This window comes from Carcharhinus amblyrhynchos, chromosome 26, assembly GCF_965287045.1.
Source record: "Carcharhinus amblyrhynchos chromosome 26, sCarAmb.v2.hapA, whole genome shotgun sequence".
In the NCBI taxonomy this organism is placed as follows: domain Eukaryota; kingdom Metazoa; phylum Chordata; class Chondrichthyes; order Carcharhiniformes; family Carcharhinidae; genus Carcharhinus; species Carcharhinus amblyrhynchos.
In genome coordinates this window covers 10,397,321-10,415,124 of record NC_137349.1, presented here as the reverse complement: position 1 = coordinate 10,415,124, position 17,804 = coordinate 10,397,321, and the positions used below count along the sequence as shown (strand labels likewise).

At 45.3% G+C, this 17,804-nt stretch overlaps 2 protein-coding genes across 6 annotated transcripts in view; one reads left to right on the top strand and one right to left on the bottom strand.

Moving 5' to 3' along the window:
• The window catches only part of tmem221 (transmembrane protein 221), a 20,134-nt gene extending 15,140 nt beyond the window's left edge, over positions 1 to 4,994 (top strand). The window contains exon 3 of the mRNA XM_080212831.1: positions 3,610 to 4,994. Within this exon, the coding sequence (XP_080068957.1) occupies positions 3,610 to 4,103 (494 nt within the window). The 3' untranslated portion in view covers positions 4,104 to 4,994. The remainder of the gene's footprint in view (positions 1 to 3,609) is intronic.
• borcs8 (BLOC-1 related complex subunit 8) lies at positions 1,456 to 17,804 on the bottom strand. Of its 5 annotated transcripts, XR_013889495.1 has the most exons (7): positions 17,738 to 17,804; positions 16,204 to 16,316; positions 14,715 to 14,779; positions 12,709 to 12,816; positions 9,367 to 9,394; positions 6,365 to 6,444; positions 1,456 to 2,095 (listed from the first exon to the last, which is right to left on the bottom strand). XR_013889495.1 is itself a non-coding variant. In XM_080212832.1 (6 exons), the coding sequence occupies exons 1-6, from the start codon at positions 17,772 to 17,774 to the stop codon at positions 2,009 to 2,011; spliced, it is 438 nt and encodes a 145-aa protein (XP_080068958.1). In that variant the 5' UTR covers positions 17,775 to 17,804; the 3' UTR covers positions 1,456 to 2,008. The 5 variants fall into 5 exon arrangements, 4 of the variants coding, with proteins under 4 accessions (XP_080068958.1, XP_080068962.1, XP_080068959.1 ...); XM_080212832.1 differs by lacking the exon at positions 6,365 to 6,444; XM_080212833.1 differs by lacking the exon at positions 6,365 to 6,444 and having other exon boundaries at positions 1,998 to 2,095; positions 9,367 to 9,452.

Here is a 17,804-nt window from a genome sequence, read left to right as displayed (position 1 = left end):
TTTGGCATGTTTGATGGATCTCCTTAGATCAAATCTGGCTCTCTTGTATAGGTCAGGGTCACCTGAATTGGCCGTCTCAGACCCGGACCTTAGCAAGCAGTTTCCGGTCAGGAAACTCGCTAATTTACTTCTTTGGCATACAACCTTCTACACACTCACGAACGAAGTCAGTTACTGCAGTGGCGTACTTGCTCAGGTTGGGCGCAGAATTTTTAAATACTGACCAGTCCACTGACTCCAAGCAGCCCCATAGGAGATCATCCAATTCCTTAGACCAACATTGCACGACTTTCTTTGATAGGTTCTCCCATTTCAATTTTTGCTTGTAAGCCGGGAGCAGGAGCAAAGCGTTATGGTCTGATTTGCCAAAGTGTGGATGGACAATAGAGTGGTAGACATGTTTGATATTTATGTAGCAGTGGTTTGGGATGTTTGGGCCTCTGCTGGAACAGGAGACATGTTGGTGGTATCTTGATAGGACACACTTGAGCTTGGCTTGATTGAAGGCCCCGGCCAAGATAAGGCCCCTGGATGTTTCATCTCAAGACTATTTGTAACGGTGTATATTCCGACCAGCAGAGTCTTCACGTCCATGTGGGATGAGATTTAAACTGCTGTCAGGGTAACAGAGGTGAACTCCCGTGGAAGGGAGGAGGGGTAGCATTTTAGTGTCAGGTATTCTAGGCCTGGGGAGCTGGCGTTGGACTGGGGTAAACACAGAAGTCTCACAACACCAGGTTAAAGTCCAACAGGTTTATTTGGTAGCACAAGTCACTAGATTTCAGAGCACCGTCCTTCATCAGGTAAGTGGAAGTTGTGTTCACAAATAGGGCATATAAAAACACAAACTAATTTACAAAATAATGGTTGGAATGCAAGTCTTTACAGATAATCAAGTCTTGTAGACTCACATTCCAACCATTATTTTGTAAATTGAGTTTGTGTCTTGATATGCTCTGTTTGTGAACAGAACTCCCATTCACCTGATGAAGGAGTAGCGCTCCAAAAGCCAGTGGCTTGTGCTACCAAATAAACCTGGCGGACTTTAACCTGGTTTGAGAGACTTCTGTGTTTACCCCAGTCCAACGTCAGCATCTCCACATCAGAGCAGAAACCCGCCAGTGTTACTACGTCTAAGCAGCACAAGGTATTGATTCGGAGGCAGACCCCATCTTCTCTAGCCTTGCCTGAGGCCACTGTATGGTCCATTCGGTGGACTGAGAAGCCCTTTGGTTGTAGGGCAGAGTGAAAGGGGCAGCACAGGGTGGTAGAATCATGGTGGGGGAAGATTTAGCAGAAGCCTAGTGCACTAAACAGTTTGTTACTGTAAAATTTAATCTAGTGTACTGAACTCGAGGATTGGAGAGGGGTGAAGAGGCCTAGTGAGAAGTCCTGTAATGTGTGGAATGGGGTTGCCTGCACCAAAGATAGAAAACCATCTCATTACCAAGGCAATTTGATATCTCCATCCATTTATTTATTACAGTACTCATGCAAAGGGTGCGAGTGGTTAATGCAAACCCACAGAAGTAACTTCAAATATTTTCCCAAAGTTGGCTCCTTCTCTCAGCAGTCTCTACATCCCGAGATGGGGAGTAAGAATTTTTAAGCGAAGGAACCATAAAACCTTGTACAGAAAACAAAATTGTACACCGTGCCTTATGGAAAGGCTGTAAATAGCTCGGAAGATAAAGGAAGCTGCTTCCCTTTACACAAACTCAAAACACAGAGCAGACAATGCCTTCTCCGTCCTCTTATACAATAGTGCAAGTTTTTTTTTGGGACAGAGAGGCAGACTGCTTAGGTAGGTGCATCTCATCCGCACGTGTGACTTGTCCAAAATAGTGCTTCCATACTGTTGTAAAGTGCTGATGGGAAGAATTCGAAGCAGTTTCCTGGTAAAAGCAGTCTTCTGCAAAGTAACGAGGTTTTTTTATATGCTTGTGAAAACACACATACAAACAGACACACGTGTAAACACACCAGTGCCAACAACTGTCCATCTCCTTCAGAACCTTATCCCGTCTGATCCCGTTTCTTCGCATGACCCAGAATGAGCTTTGCGACCACTGTTCACTGAATACACCATCCAACACTGCGGAGAAACCAAACAATACATCAGCCCCATTAATGTTAGACCCAAGGGTAAACATCTTGCTGGTTAGATACTGACCCCATAAAGACACAGTGTCCCTATCTTGGGTTGCACCTGAGGAATCAGCTGGAACACTAGAATTAGCCTCAGTACCTGTGTGCCGAAGGGGAGGGAAGGGGTAGTTAACTAGGGTGAGTGTTTGCCACCTTCTGAGTCTGAGCACTGACCAATCTCAACCTGCATCTTTAAGTGATGAAAACTTTGAAATGGTACTTTGAGAGTTCAATTAAAAAAAATCTGGAATTAAGAATCTACTGATGATCATGAAACTATTGCCGATTGTCAGAAAAACCCATCTGGTTCACCTATGTCCTATTGTGAAGGAAATCTGCTGTCCTTACCTGGTCTGGCCTACATGTGACACCAGAGCCACAGCAACTATGATGGGCAATAAATGCAGTAATGCCCACGTCCCACAAATGAATAAAAAACAGCAAGAGGCCATTCAGCACCTCGTGCCTGTTCTGCCATTTAATTAACTCATGGATGATCTGTCTTTGAACTCATGCCTTCATGATTCTTTTGCCTTCATTCAGTCATCATTAGTATCCTTACCAAACAAAAATCTCTCAATCACAAACTGACATTTTCAATTGGCTTCCAGCATCTGCAGCTTTCTGGGAGAGAGAGTTCCAGATTTTTACAAGTCTTTGCATGAATTGCCTCCTGATATCCCCCTTGAATAGCCTGGCTCTAATCTCAAGCTTTCGGGGTTAGCCCCTTCGTCAGGTGAATGGAGAGTTCTGGCCTCAGACAGAGCATATAAAGCACAGACGGTTTAGAGATTACTGCCGGCATACCCACCATGTCTAATCTCAAGGTCATGTCCCCTTGTCTGGGCTTTCCCCACCAGGGAAATGGTTTCTTTCTATCTTACTGTGCAACCCACATAATCCATTTTTGCCACCAGTTATATTCAGGTGAGTCTGCAGTGCAACCCACCTGACGCCAATACACCCATTAGGCAATCCAAGATTTAAGGTAGCACAAATATACCTTTACTCACTCAAGGCATAAAGCTTTACTCATAGATGGCCCCATGTGTTATATGGGGATAATGCAGAGGGAGCTTTACTCTGTCTAACCCCGTGCTGTACCTGTCCAGGGAGTGTTTGATGGGGACAGTGTAGAGGGAGCGTTACTCTGTATCTAACCCCGTGCTGTACCCGTCCTGGGAGCGTGTGATGGGAACAGTGTAGAGGGAGCATTACTCTGTATCTAAACCTATGCTGTACCTGCCCTGGACGTGATTAGTGAACTATGGAGAGGGTGTTTTCTCCTGTTATTTAACCTGGCAAGATGGGTCTGATGTTGCCATTCAGTAGACACAAAAACAATGGATTGAAAGTAGTAGCTTCTGACATTTTCCCCAGTGACAGTACTGGTGCTTGGAAATTTTGATTGTGCATTATTCTCAGCTCTGTGGGATTTTACATACTGCCCTTTTCTTCCAGCTCTCTCCATTTATGTGCTGCTGGAGTTTGAAAATGAGAGCGCAATAGCAAGCGCCAGTGTGCTCGCTGCTGGGGTGCTGATGCTCTTCTTCATCATCATCCAAACCCTGGTGAAGGCTTGGTGTGTGGGCAAGGCCAGACTCCCAGAGCGTGGCACCACTCTGTTCGAGAATAACCGGAACCCGAGAGGCGGCTGGCCCGAGAGTTCAGATCGCAGGGAGGAGGAGGAGGAGGAGGAAGATTCACACTTGCCCGCCTTCCACAGAGAGACCGCCTATGAGCGCTACCGGGAGCAGAAGGCCTTTTATGTGGCCACTTCGGCAAGACATGCTGGCCCTGCAGCAGTGGGGAGGGATGGATACGGGCGTTCGCGGGCACTGTCGGCGGAACGTAGCATGCCATGCACCGGACCCTGGGACGGGGTGACACATGAAATGAGGCGTGTACTGGCACGCAAGGGAAACGTCTGCAGGAAGGACTCAACACTGGTCTAAGCCCAGTGTCCCCAACAACAACCAGACAGCAGCAACTGGCAATATTGGCACAGATTCCACAGGAACAGTCATGACCCCGTTAGTGAAGCCTTTCCGCATCACCTTCTTCCCGCTGCCACCCATCCCTCACCCTTCTGATCAGAGATGGATTTTGGTCTGAGTGTTTCAGGGTGTGCAGGCAATGGGGCATCTGGTAATTCGGTGAATGATAGGATCAGGCATTGGGAAAGAAGACAGGGAATGATGGAAAAGTAAATCGTCCAGTTAAAGGCAGAAAGAGAAGGGAAGGAAGATTGGATTAAGAAAAAAAGCTTGAAAAAATATAGACTGAAATGAAAAGAAAGAAAAAAGTTCACTTTTTAAAATTTCTAACAATTTACTACCGACAGGAACGGGACTCCACGGTTTCAGTGGTTCCCTTTGAGGGCTAAAGTTGTTGATCAGGAATGTAAATTTTCTCATTAAAAGTTTCTTACATTGTTATGTTGCAGTCTTAACCTTTTACAGCGAGTTTAATTAATTCACAAAATGCAGCAATTTCACAAAACTCATGAGGAAATGGAGGATAAGCTGCCATTTACATACAGCTATTGATGGAGCTGTGCAAACTGACCAGCAACTCGTGGCGAAGAGCAGTGCATTGGGTACTTCTTCCTCACTCCAAGTTGCTGGGACAATTTCCATTTTGATAAATGCGAACCCCATGAAAGGCATCATTATTTTGGCAGCAGTGTTCCGACCAATTTCTTCACAGGCAAGAAATTCCACCTTTATCAGGAGTGAAAGCAAGGTAGAGCCAGCACAAAGTACAGGTAAAGAAATTTACCACCTTTGATTACTGACCAGGGCATTTTTTTTAAACTTAAAACAAGGGCAAGTACAATTAATCGAATGAGGACAAGAATGTCTTAGGGCTGCCATTTTAATCAAAGATAACTGACTCTTTTTGCAAATCCTGCAAGATGTCAACAGGCTGCTCGACTTTGAAAGGAATCACACCCCAACCCCAGCCTTTTCCCCAGCTGTTAGTGGGAATCTTTGGCAACTTTTCAACTTTCACCCAGCCCCCACCATCTCACAGCCCAGGAGGGCTGAGGCTGATCCGGTGGGAATATCTCCATCACTTCCCCTGGGTGAGATGAACAATGATGTGGAGATGCCAGCGTTGGACTGGGTGGGCAGAGTAAGAAGTCTCACAACACCAGGTTAAAGTCCAACAGGTTTACTGGGTAGCAAAAGCCACTAGCTTTCAAATCGCTGCTCCTTCGTCAGGTAAGTGGGAGCTCTGTTCACAAGCAGGGCATATGAAGACACAAACACAAATTGGACTTTAACCTGGTGTTGTGAGACTTCTCACTGTGCCCACCCCAGTCCAACACAGGCACCTCCACATCATGGCTTAATCTCAGTCAGCAATCCACTGCTGTACACCATTATACTGTACACTGTTACACACCCCACACAGCTTAATTACATCAAGTGGTAATAGATTTGGGTTCATTTCAAGTTGTATTTGTTTGGAATTCTATTATGCTCTGCTCCCCCCATCTCAGGACTCAGACCTGGACTGCTGGGAAGCTTAAGCATTTTATGGTTATTTGGCCTTGGAAGGCATAACATCTGAATGCCAGGCTTTTCCTCTAGTTTTTACGCATACACAGAGAGGCTGACATTTTCCAGCAGCAATTGTTGAATATTGATTAAGAGCAGAACAATCCCTTGCTGATGTTACACTGACACTCCCAGAAATAAAGGGAATGATTAGGTTTGGCTGTGATGTCCTGCGTAGTCAAACAGCCCACCAATTCTGCCAAAGTCGAAAGTTGGATAATAACTATTTGAGTGGGCTATTCTACATCATGGAGCATCACACTTTTTCACAGTTCTCTCACAATAGATACAAACACATCCCAGTAAGGGGAGACGAGAGGGTCATGCCAACAGTGTTTGGCAGAAGCTCAGAGTCCAAATGCTCTCATCTAACTGATACCCTCCTCCCCAAGCCTAGGCCTTGTTGCAGGCCTGTGGAACTTTCCTGTCAATCTGGCTCAGTACTGTGGCAGGTAGTGGGCTCATGAGCTGTGTTGCCATGAATCTGAAGGAAGGGATTAATTCCTAAATCGACGCACAGGAGGGCACACACGACTCAATGAAAGCCCAACCTTGTTCATTGGGTCAAGTGGAGATCAGGTGTGTATTGTGGGTGAAGCGGGTGGTATTGGGAAGATTTGATGACAAACAAATGGCTGCCTGTAGCTCACCTGGCTTTCTGAAGATGAGAATGATGCTCAGACGACTCATTCTCTTCAACCCAAGCTCAGGACATTCTTTACATCACTTCCTGCGATGGATAAAAAAAATGGCATGGTAACTGCTGTCCAATCAGAAAAAAAAACACCATGCATGTGCATAGGTTAAATTTCTTCCCTGTTGAAAGTGTCCTCACACTGAGGTTTCCCCAATACTGAAAGTAAGGCAAAAGGGATGCTGTTAGCTGTGGACATCAGAAAAAGGAACAGAGACTGATCATTTGACCAGTCAGTGAGTCTTGGACAGTGATAGGTTACATCTGTTGGGTGACGATCAAGTTAGCCAGAAACCTTCAACTTATCACAACTGTCGCTGAGTTATTTTTGAAAAGGACTGACTACCGATTTATAGCTCTCCATTACAGCACAGATGGAGGCTATTCAGTCCATCGAGTCCAAGCCAGTGTTCTGTGGAGCAATCAACTCAGTCTCACCCCCTGCTCTACGCCTGTTTGAAGTTTATTTGTTTATTAGTGTCACAAGCAGGCGTACATTAACACTGCAGTGAAGTTAGTGTGAAAATCCCCTCATTGTCACACTCTGGCACCCGTTTGGGTACACTGAGGGAGAATTTAGCACGGTCAATGCACCTAACCAGCAAGTCTTTTGGACTGTGGGAGGAAACCGAGCACCCGGAGGAAACCCACACCGACACAGGGAGAACGTACAGACTCGGACAGACAGTGACTCAACATCTAGGAACATTAGTATAGTGGTTATATAAGCCAGAGGCCTGAGTTAATGGCCGGATACATCAGTTTAAAATCCCACAATAACAACTGAGAAATTTATATTTAGTTAATTAAACATATCTGGAATAAAAAAAAGTCTCAGTAATAGTGACCATGAAACTATCAGGATGCTATTAAAAAAAACATTTGTTTCACTAATTTTCTTTTAGGAAAGGAAATCTGTATTCCTTACCCGGCTGGTCTAGAAGTGACTCTAGAACCAGTAGTTAGCATTGCTAGCTCACAGCACCAGGGACCCAGGTTCGATTCCCAGCTTGGGTCACAGTCTGTGTAGAGTCTGCACATTCTCCCCATGGGTTTCCTCCAGGTGCTCTGGTTTCCCCCCTCAGTCCAAAAGATGTACTGGTTAGATGCACTGACCGTGTTAAAGTGTATCCGAACAGGTGCCAGAGAACAGAGACGAGGGGTTTTGCACAGTAACTTCACTGCAGTGTTAATGTAAGCCTACTTGCGATAATGAACTTTAAACTTTAAGAACTACAGCAATGTGGCTGACTCTTAAACGCTTGCTGAAATTGTCAAACAAGCCACTCAACTGACAAAAAACGGCTCACCTTCTTGAGGATAAAGAACATAAGAACTAGGAGCAGGAGTTGGCCATCTGGCCCCTCGAGCCTGCTCCACCATTCAATAAGATCATGGCTGATCTTTTGGTGGACTCACTAACCCAGCTGCTCACCATAACCCTGAATAAGATGATGTTGAGGGATAGGTGATAACATTCACATTCGAATTGATAACTCTCAGTTCATCTTGAAATCCAATGCTCCTTCAACAACTTCCTTCAGAATCTTAAAACTCAGAACCTCCCTTTCTGGTTGAGTCTAAATCCATTGGAGTTTAGAAGAATGAGAAGCGAGCTTGTTTAAACATATAAAATGGGCTTGACAGGGCAGATGCCATGAAGGCATTTTTCCTCAAGGGGGAATCTAGTACTAAGCAGCACACTTTCAAAATGGAGGGTCGCCCATTTGAGGTGCAGATGAGGAGAAATTTCTTCTCTCAGAGGGTCATTAGTGTTTGGAATTCTCTTCCCCAGCCAAAACTGAAACAATTCAAAGCTAAGTTAAACAGGTTTACGATTGCCAAGGCAGGCAAGGGTTATGGAGGCTAGCAGGAAAGTACAGTTAAGACCACAATTAGATCAGCCAGGTACTTAATGCATGGCAGAGCAGGCACAAGGGGCCGAATGGCCAAGTCCGCTTCCTAATTCTTATGATCTAATGTTTATCTTCCTTTTAGTAGTCTTTTGAAACCCGAACATTATCTTACACCTTCTCGATTTGTCTCATTTTCTCAACCCCTTTCGAACTTTCCTGCCCCGCTCTGCAATTTAACACAACACTGTGGTGCCAGGCCCACTTGCTCGAGATGTTAGGAGGTCAGCTGGGCTGTGCTGTTCTTGCTCCTACACCCGCACACCCAGCTTACTGATCAGTGCAGATTGTGGGGGTGATGAACAGCCTGTAGGAGGGGGAGGAAAATAGGAGAAAAAAATATAATTCTTGGCACTTTAGCAGACCTTCCAACTTTGAGGTAAATTTCACTGGAGTGGGTAATAGAGCCAAATACCAAGGATTGAGATGTAACCAAATTGACCAAGGATTCAAACATTACTTTAGGCCCACAGAGGCTTCAGCCTACAGTAATCATTTATTCGACTGGATCTGATGCAAAATTTCAACAAAGCAAACATCAAATATGTAACAAATAAAATTTGGTAGCACAATGGTTAGCACTGCTGCCTCACGGCACCAAGGTTCAATTCTCAGCTTCGGGTCACCATCTGTTTGGAGTTTGCACATTCTCCCCGTGTCTGCATGGGTTTCCTCCAGATGCTTTGGTTTCCTCCCGCAGGCCAAACATGTGCGAGTTAGGTGCATTGGCCATGCTAAATTGCCCCTCAGTGTCAGGGGGATTATCAGGGTAAATATGTGGGGCTGCGGGGATAGGGCCTTGGAGGGGTTGTGGTTGGTGCAGACTCAATGGGCCAAATGGCCTCCTTCTGCACTGTAGGGATTCTATAGGCATGGCAAAGGCACACTAACAGTAAAAAAAAATTTTAGGGCGTTGCTCAAAAAATGTGACAAGTTGGAAGGTTTGCACGAGCCAAGTATTCAAGATTCAACCGTGCTTGAAGCTGCGGAGGCCCCAAGCCTGGAAATAGATTTTGGTTTGGCTTCCGATTTCAGCAATACTAACCTGGAAAGGGAGGGGTGCACGCTTGGCTCTGCACTCAGGAAGAAGAGAAGGAGGGAGGTTCAGGAACTGTCTGTGTAACAACGGAACTGTAACAGACACTCACATCACTAAAGCTGCATGCAGCGATGGGTAAAAAGAAATCAAAACGCAAATGCAACACAAACACTGGAGTACTGAGGATGCATATTAACATCGTGCAATTTAAATCAATTTATAAGCAGGGCATAAATTTGACCCTGCTGCACATCACAATCAAGTCAGCCCTTCGGATTCTGGCTGTCTCTCATCCCACAAATGCAAAGGGCTGGAATAGATAGCTTTCTTTTGGAAAGTAACATTTTGTGACAATGGAATAATTTGAGATATGAGGTGTGATGAGCGTAGCATGCTTGGGAAGAAAAAGCTAACTGCACCAATGGTTTTCTCAGGTCTCCAGCACCGAGGGATTCCCTGCCTCATATCAAAAGGAATAGGCTACTGACTCCCACTCACCATTCAATAAAAGCACGAGCTCCACATTTCTGCTCTATTCCCACAACCCTCAATTCCCTTAATGTCCAAAAACCTCTGTGTCAATCTCAGTACTGAACAATACTGAATGACTGAGGATCCATGGTTCTGTGGGTGAGAAAGTTACAAAGATTGACAACCCTCGCGAGTGAAGAAATTTCTCCTCATCTCAGGTCAACTATAGCAGGAAAAACTAGAACCAGAGGACACAACCTCAGGCTAAAGGGACAATCCTTTAAAACAAAGACAAGGAGGAATTTTGTCAGCCTGAGAGTGGTGAATCTGTGGAACTCTGCCACAGAAGGCTGTGGAGGCCAGGTCATTGAGTGTCTTTAAGACAGAGATAGATAGGTTCTTGATTGATAAGGGGATCAAGAGTTATGGAGAAAAAGGCAGGAGAATGGGGATGAGAAAAAAAAAATCAGCCGTGATTGAATGGCAGAGCAGACGCAATGGGCCGAGTGGCCTAATTCTGCTCCTATGTCTTATGATCTTATGGATATGGTCTAACCCCTTACCCTGAGACTACGGCCTCCCAGTTCTAGGCTGTCGTGCCAGTACAAAAACAGCCTCTCAGCACCTACCTTGTCAAGCCTCTAAGTATCTTATGTTTTTCAATAAAATCACCTTCTATGCTTTGAAACTTCAGGAAATACATGCCCATTCTACTCAGTCTTTGGGTCTGTGGGGCATCAACAGACTGAGTCCCCAGATCAGTCCATTCGCCAATGACTCCCACTATCATCAGCCAGAAGTTCCGCACTATTTCCATTCAGTGGCCCTCTGTTGTAAAGTTCTGGTAGACATAGGAGGAGGAGAGGATGGCACTCTGGTGCAATGCCTCCCACAAAATAACTTCTTGACACACATATTCGAGATTTGTTTATGAAAAATGACCACTTGTACTGTGGTATGAGTAGACAGGAACAGTTTCCCTTGAACAGGACCCCAGCAAAGTAGGGCTTGTTCAGACGTTGGATGAGGCTATTGGGGCCAGGACAGAGTAAAGCCTCAATTTCTTCAAGATCTGAAACTAAAAAGCTCCTGGAACCTCCCGGGTAGATGCATCATTAATGTCACACCGACTGCAGACAGCAGTTCCATAGTCTTCAATCACTGAAGATCGAGCAAAGCTTTGCCTAGCATGGAGAGTGAGGAAGTGCCGATGGTTTGACACAATTGATCAGTCTCTACATAGAGAAAGGTTATTGAGGTTTCCCACGCATGCTCTCCACCCCAAACTACTTCATAGTCAGAACATTGCATACAGGAATTGGAATGTCTTGTTGAAGTTGTACAAGACATTGGTAAGGCCACACTTGGAATACTGTGTACAGTTTTGGTCACCCTATTATAGAAAGGATATTATTAAACTAGAAAGAGTGCAGAAGAGATTTACTTCGGTGCTACTGGGATTTGATGGTTTGAGTTATAAGGAGAAGCTTGATAGACTGGGACTTTTTTCTCTGGGGCGTAGGAGGCTGAGGGGTGATCTCATAGAAGCCTATAAAATAATGAGGGGCATAGATCAGCTAGAAAGTCAATATCTTTTCTCAAAGGTAGGGGAACCTAAAACTAGAGGGCAAAGCTTTAAGGTAAGTAGGGAGAGATACAAAAGTGTCCAGAGGGGCAATATTTTCACACAGAGGCTGGTGAGTGTCTGGAACAAGCTGCCAGAGGTAGGAGGAGAGGTGGGTATAATTTTGTCTTTTAAAAAGCATTTAGACTGTTAAATGGGTAAGATGGATATAGAGGGATATGGGCCAAATGCAGACAATTAGGACCAGCTTAGGGGTTTAAAAAAAAAGGCAGCATGGACAAGTTGGGCCGAAGGGTTTGTTTCCATGCTGTAAACCGCTGGTTATTTGATGCAGGCTGCATCATAAGGCCGATGAAGGCACAGGACACAGGGTAGAGGCGTCAAAGGGAAGAGAGACACTACATTAAAAAAAAGTCATCTGATGCCATAATAGACACTCAGTACTCACAGAACTTAAAACAACTACAAATAAAAACATTTCAAATCAAACATCAAACTATATAATCCCCCAGGAGGTTTCAGTAAATCAGCACTTCATCACTTTCATCTTTCTCATCTATTTCTCCCTGTGTCTATTAAAAAATCTAGTTTCTGTATCACACTTCTTGTCAAGATCTCAATTTCAACTGCTGAAAATTGTAACTAAAAATAAGTGACATGCACAGTGGTTAGCACTGATGCCTCACAGCACTAGGGACTTGGGTTGATTCCAGCCCTGGGGCACTGACTGTGTGGAGTTTGCATGTTCTCCCCGTATCTGCATGGATTTCCTCGGGTGCTCCAGTTTCCTCCCACAGTCCAAAAGATGTGCAGGTTAGGTCGATTGGCCAGGCTCAATTGCACCTTACTGTCTAAAGGATTAGTCGGGTAAATAGATTGTGGAGATAAGGTCGGGGTGGGATTGTTATCAGTGCATGTTCAATGGGTCAAATGGCCTCCTTCTGCACTGTAGATATTCTATTATTATTGTAAATTACTATGTCAACATTCCCCATTCAATTTTCCCATCAAACTATAGGCTCTGGACACTAAGTGTGCTGAGAAATGACTTGCTATCCCCCCTACACTGCCCCTCCTAAAGTTGTCAGGTCATTTTAGTCAAGTCAGTCAGTTCTGGCTAACGCAGATTCTAACTTCACCTCTATACGCGAGGCTCCATGACTACGCTGGCCCGAGGTGCTGCTTTTAGTGATTCCCCCTGACACACACCCAAGCTGACAGTGAGATGATTAAAATTAAATGAGGCTACAAAGAATGGGTGCACCAAGCATAACCCATGACCCTCACAGTACCTGCGGCTCTGAAGTGAGCTCATCTGGTCCTTGATGCTGATGGCTCGTCGGAGCAGCCCCTCGATGCTCTTGAAATATGCCCCACTGTTGGACATGCTCTTAACAGCACTGTACAGGGAGTGGGGAAAATAAAGCACAATTAATCCCTTCAGGATAGATGCCAGCAATAGCTTAGTCAGTAACAGCTTGTATGGAATCAAAGGCTTCAAGTCTCCGTTCTAACGACTAGAGCAGGTAATCCAGGCTGACATGCTCCATGCAGCACTGAGGGAGCATCGCCCTGCCGAAGGTCTTTTAGATGTGACATTAAACCAAGGTTCTGTATCTAACCCCATGCTGTCCTGGAAGTGTTTGATGGGATAGTGTAGAGGGAGCTTTGCTCTGTATCTGACCTCGTGCTGTACCTGCCAAGAATGTTTGAAGGGGACAGTGTAGAGGGAGCTTTACTCTGTATCTGATCCCATGCTGTACCTGCCCTGGGAGTGTTTGATGGGGGACAGTGCAGAGGGAGATTTACTCTGTATCTAACCCTGTGCTGTACCTGCCCTGAGATTATTTGATGGGACAGTGTAGAGGGAGCTTTATTCTGTATCTGATCCCATGCTGTACCTGTCCTGGGAGCTTTTGACAGGGACAGTGTAGGGGAAGCTTTAATCTCTATATAATCCATTCTGTAATTAATATGAGCATGCTGCCAGTATATGCCTCTCCCAGGTGGTAAGAAATTCCACACTTTGAAGAGCAGAGGATTTCTCTCTGGTGTCTGTACAATAATTATCCAATTGACATCTGTAAAATCTGAACATTATTGTTCAGAGTAAAGATCACCTTTCTGATTGCAAATTGGTTGCTATATTTCAACAGTGACAACACTTCAGAAAAGTATTTCATTGCCTGTAAAATGCTTTGAAACTTGTGGAGGTTGTAAAAGTTGCAAGTTTGCTTTTTTTTCTAAAATGGTTACATTTCTCCAACTGAAGAAATTTCACTTCAATGAAATAAGATCTGACTTTTCATCTCTAATACTAGAGTTGATGGTGGGACTGACAGCTGGGAGGAAAACTTACTCCTGTTTGGTGGCCACAAGGATGTTTCAATGTGAAATGACTGTGGGTTTCAACTGAGCTACATGGACATGGACACTGAGCATAAAATATGGACACTCAGCTCACTCAGATGGGGACCATGGGCCAGGTGAGCTGGTGTGGCAACTGGAAAAATTATGTAATTCAGAGGCACGGGGCAGGAATCTCCACCCGTTCACACCAGCAGGATTCTCTGATCCCACTACAGTGAATGGTGATTTGGCTGAGCACCAAATTCTCTGTTCTCACAGATAGTAGCTGTAGGGCATGAATGGCCGAAGAGTTCTGGCCTTATTCTGTACCTGTCCTGGAAGTGTTTGATGGGGACAGTGTAGAGCTTTACTCTGTATTTAACCTGTGCTGTAACTATTCTGAGAGTGTTTTTATGGGGACAGTGTAGAGGGAAATTCACTCTGTACCTAACCCCATGCTGGGAGTATTTGATGGGGCAGTGTAGGGGGAAACTGTACTTGGTATCTAACCTGTTCTGTAATTAATATCAGTGTACTAACATCATATGCCCAAAGTGGGAAAGTGTTCTATTCCCAGCACTAACAAGTCTCACGTACATCTGTTCACAATGTGGTTTCTGTATATGGTTTGATGAGAAGGTGTTATATTTATTTATCCCCTGCTTCTTTGAAGGCAGTGGCCCCTGCTGGAGTAGGAGTGCTACCAATCTGGGCAGCACATCAATATCCCACCTAAGTATCCAAGTCACATCCAGTCCGGTAATGTCAGCCAGCTACCTGGCAAAGGGATCTTCACAGACCAGCAGCTGCCTTGTTCTAATGGCTGTCTATACAAGGGTTCTCCAGCCAGGAATCCGGCTAGCAAGGGGCCCAGATCATTACAGCATCTCCATTCATCAGGGTTGACCCTGGCACTTACACTCAGCACTCATTTAAAACATTGTCTTACCTGCAGGCGTATTCGACGGTATATATGGCACCTTGGCACTGCTCCTCCACTCCTTGCATGTCTGTCTGCGAGGGGAACAAAAGGGAGAAAATCTATTTGACTGATACGGCTGATTAAACACAGCATTTTAATTCCAGGGTGTGGAAATACTTCCTTTTATGAAGCTGAACTGATCAAAACTGCACCTGCAATGCACTTGGACTTCCTTGTGCCATCGACACGGTAGAATGGGTTCAATGGGACTGGTACCAACACAAAAAGAAATTGCTGTGTGCACTTGGTGGGTGAGGCTACCCACAAGTGACTGCATCACTTCCACGGGTAATAATTCAGGTTTAGTTTGTAAATGACAGTGTACTCGTACCTGTTTGTGATTATAAGCATCCTCATGCGATTGTATGAATTCTGTTCCCTGTGTTTGCTCTGTAAAAGGCACTTTTAACACGAGAAATGCAGTCAACCCTATTTGTGTAGTTCTCCCTCCCTGGAAGCAAACTGATGTCAATGGTGAACTAGAATAATCATAGAATCCTTCCAGTGCAGAAAGAGGCCATTCACCCATCAAGCCAGTATTGACAACAATCCCACTCAGGCTCTATCCCTGTAACCCCACACGTATTTACTGTGCTAATCTCCTTAACACTAAGAGACAATTTAGCATGGCCAATCCACCTAACCTGCACATCTTTGCAGTATGGGAGGAAATCAGAGTGCCTGGAGAAAACCCACGCAGACACAGGGAGAACATGCAAATTCTACACAGACATTGACCCAGGCCAGAATTGAACCTGGATCCCTAGAGCTGTGAAGAAGCAGTGCTAACTACTGGGCCACTGTGTCCCCCACGCTAGTGAAAGAGGAGAAAGCTTCTCTGCCAACCTCAACCCCGTTGTCTTCCTATTCTCCAGTCATAAACGAGGGGATGAGGAGGTGGGCTATCCACTAGGTAAACATCTATAAATCAGGAGAAACCGAGGCAATCCCTGATGGCTCAATGGGCTCTATGATGGCTATGCGCTGTAAAATAGAAAATCCAGTCTTCAAACTTTGTCAATGTGGCTGATCATGGCCAGAGGGTAACACCAAGATCAACATGACTGGGGTTTAGTGCCTCTGAGGTAGGAAAATTGGGGGAAGAGAGAATTTAAGTGGGGGTGGGTGGAGGAGGTAAAGGAAAACAAAAAACAGAAACAATCCTTCTTGTGGATACTACCTAGTAAGTCCCAATGGATAGCTCACAATTGTGTAGCGGAGGATTGGCCACATCAGTTCCTGCAGTCAAATAGCCTTTACTGACAGCAAATATCTAGTCTTGCTGTTGAGGCAGTGCAGAGGAAAAGGAATGTGTGTGGGGAAGGGCAGGGGGAAGAATGGGAGATCTGCCAGGGAAGTTCCTGTCGGCAACGGACAATGAGAGTTGCACATTTGGAGCAGATATAATTCAACGACAATCAAATAATCCCCAGTAACTCACTCGCCCTCCCCTCACCTTGTGTTGCACCAGCTCTGGGAGAGATCGGCGCACGTGCTCCTGCAGTCGGTACAGAGCCACTGATGGTTCATTGGCCAAGAAGTACATACTTTCCGTGAATTTATCTGTAACTGCACAAAAGCTAGGGATTAGACCATGGCTGACTCACAGGGCTGCCCCTTGCTCAGGCACCCACTTCGCTCAATTTATCCAACACAGGTTAGTGAGATGAGTTGTTTTCATATAACACCACTGAAGCAACAAAAATACCCTGAAGCGCTTCTATTAAGCAACATCTCAATTTTAAAATTCTCATCCTTGTTTTTAAATTCTCACTCCTCTCTGTAATGTCCTCCCGGCTTACAATCCTGTGCAATATTTGCACTCCTAAAATTCTGGCCTTCTAACCACTCTCTATTTCCATTGTTCCAGCATTGATAGCTGTGTCTCCAGCTGACTGGACCCCGAAGTTCTGGAATTCCCACCATAAACCTCTCTACCTTTCACCTAAAGACACTCCATAAAATCTACTTTATATAGGCTTTTGATCATCTTCCCAGCACCTTCTGTGGCTTGGTGTCAAATTACATACAAACAAGGAGGAGAAGGCCATTCAGCCCCTTAAACCTGCTCTGCCACTTAATAAGATTGTGGATGGTCTGATAGTAACATCAAATCTGCATCCTGCCTACAATAATCTATCATCCCCTTCCTTTACTTGAATCTGTCCACCTCTGCCTTAAAAATATTCACAGACTCTGCTTCCACCACCTTTTCAGGAGGAAAATTCCAAAGGCCCTCTCAGTGGAAAAATCTCACCTCAACTCTGTTTTAAATGATGTGGAGATGCCAGCGTTGGACTAGGGTGGACACAGTAAGAAGTCTCACAGAATCAGGTTAAAGTCCAACAGGTTTATTTGGTATCACAAGTTTTCAGAGCACAGCTCCTTCATCAGTGAAGGCTCAATTTCTGCCCACCACCAAAATGGACCCCTCATGGCAGAAAAAGAACAGACACATCTGATGAAGGAGCAACGCTCCGAAAGCTCATGATACCGTAACCCTGGGTATTTACTCCAGCTAATACCCCTCACATTAAGGATAAATTCTGCAATTCAACTAACCCACATATCTTTGGGAGGAAACACAGGGGAGAATGTGCAGACTCCACACAGACAGTGACCCAAGCCGGGAATCGAACCCAGGTCCCTGGCGCTGTGAAGCAGCCGTGTTAACCACTGTGCCGTCCCCATCACAACAACAAAAAAACACACTTATCTGGTGGTGGCCGCGTCACTGTTTGGGGGATCTTGCTGTACGCGGACTGGCTGCCCTGTTACAATAGGGGACGCCACTTCAGTGGCTGGAAAACACTCTGGGAGAACCCGAGGACGTGACAGGCGCTATGTAAAGGCCAACGCCTCCCTTCTGATTCTGTTCCCTTTTTTAGAGCCTTCCCTGCCCCTTTAATTCTGCCTCTGGCCGCTCCTGGGTGTTATTTTTGGGGGGCGGGGAGGGAGTCTGTAAGAAGAGGCCCAGCTCATATCCTCACCCTTCTTCACTTTCAGCTGCATCTCCTGTTCCTCCATCTTCCTTCTGCAGCCACTTCCAGCCTCATC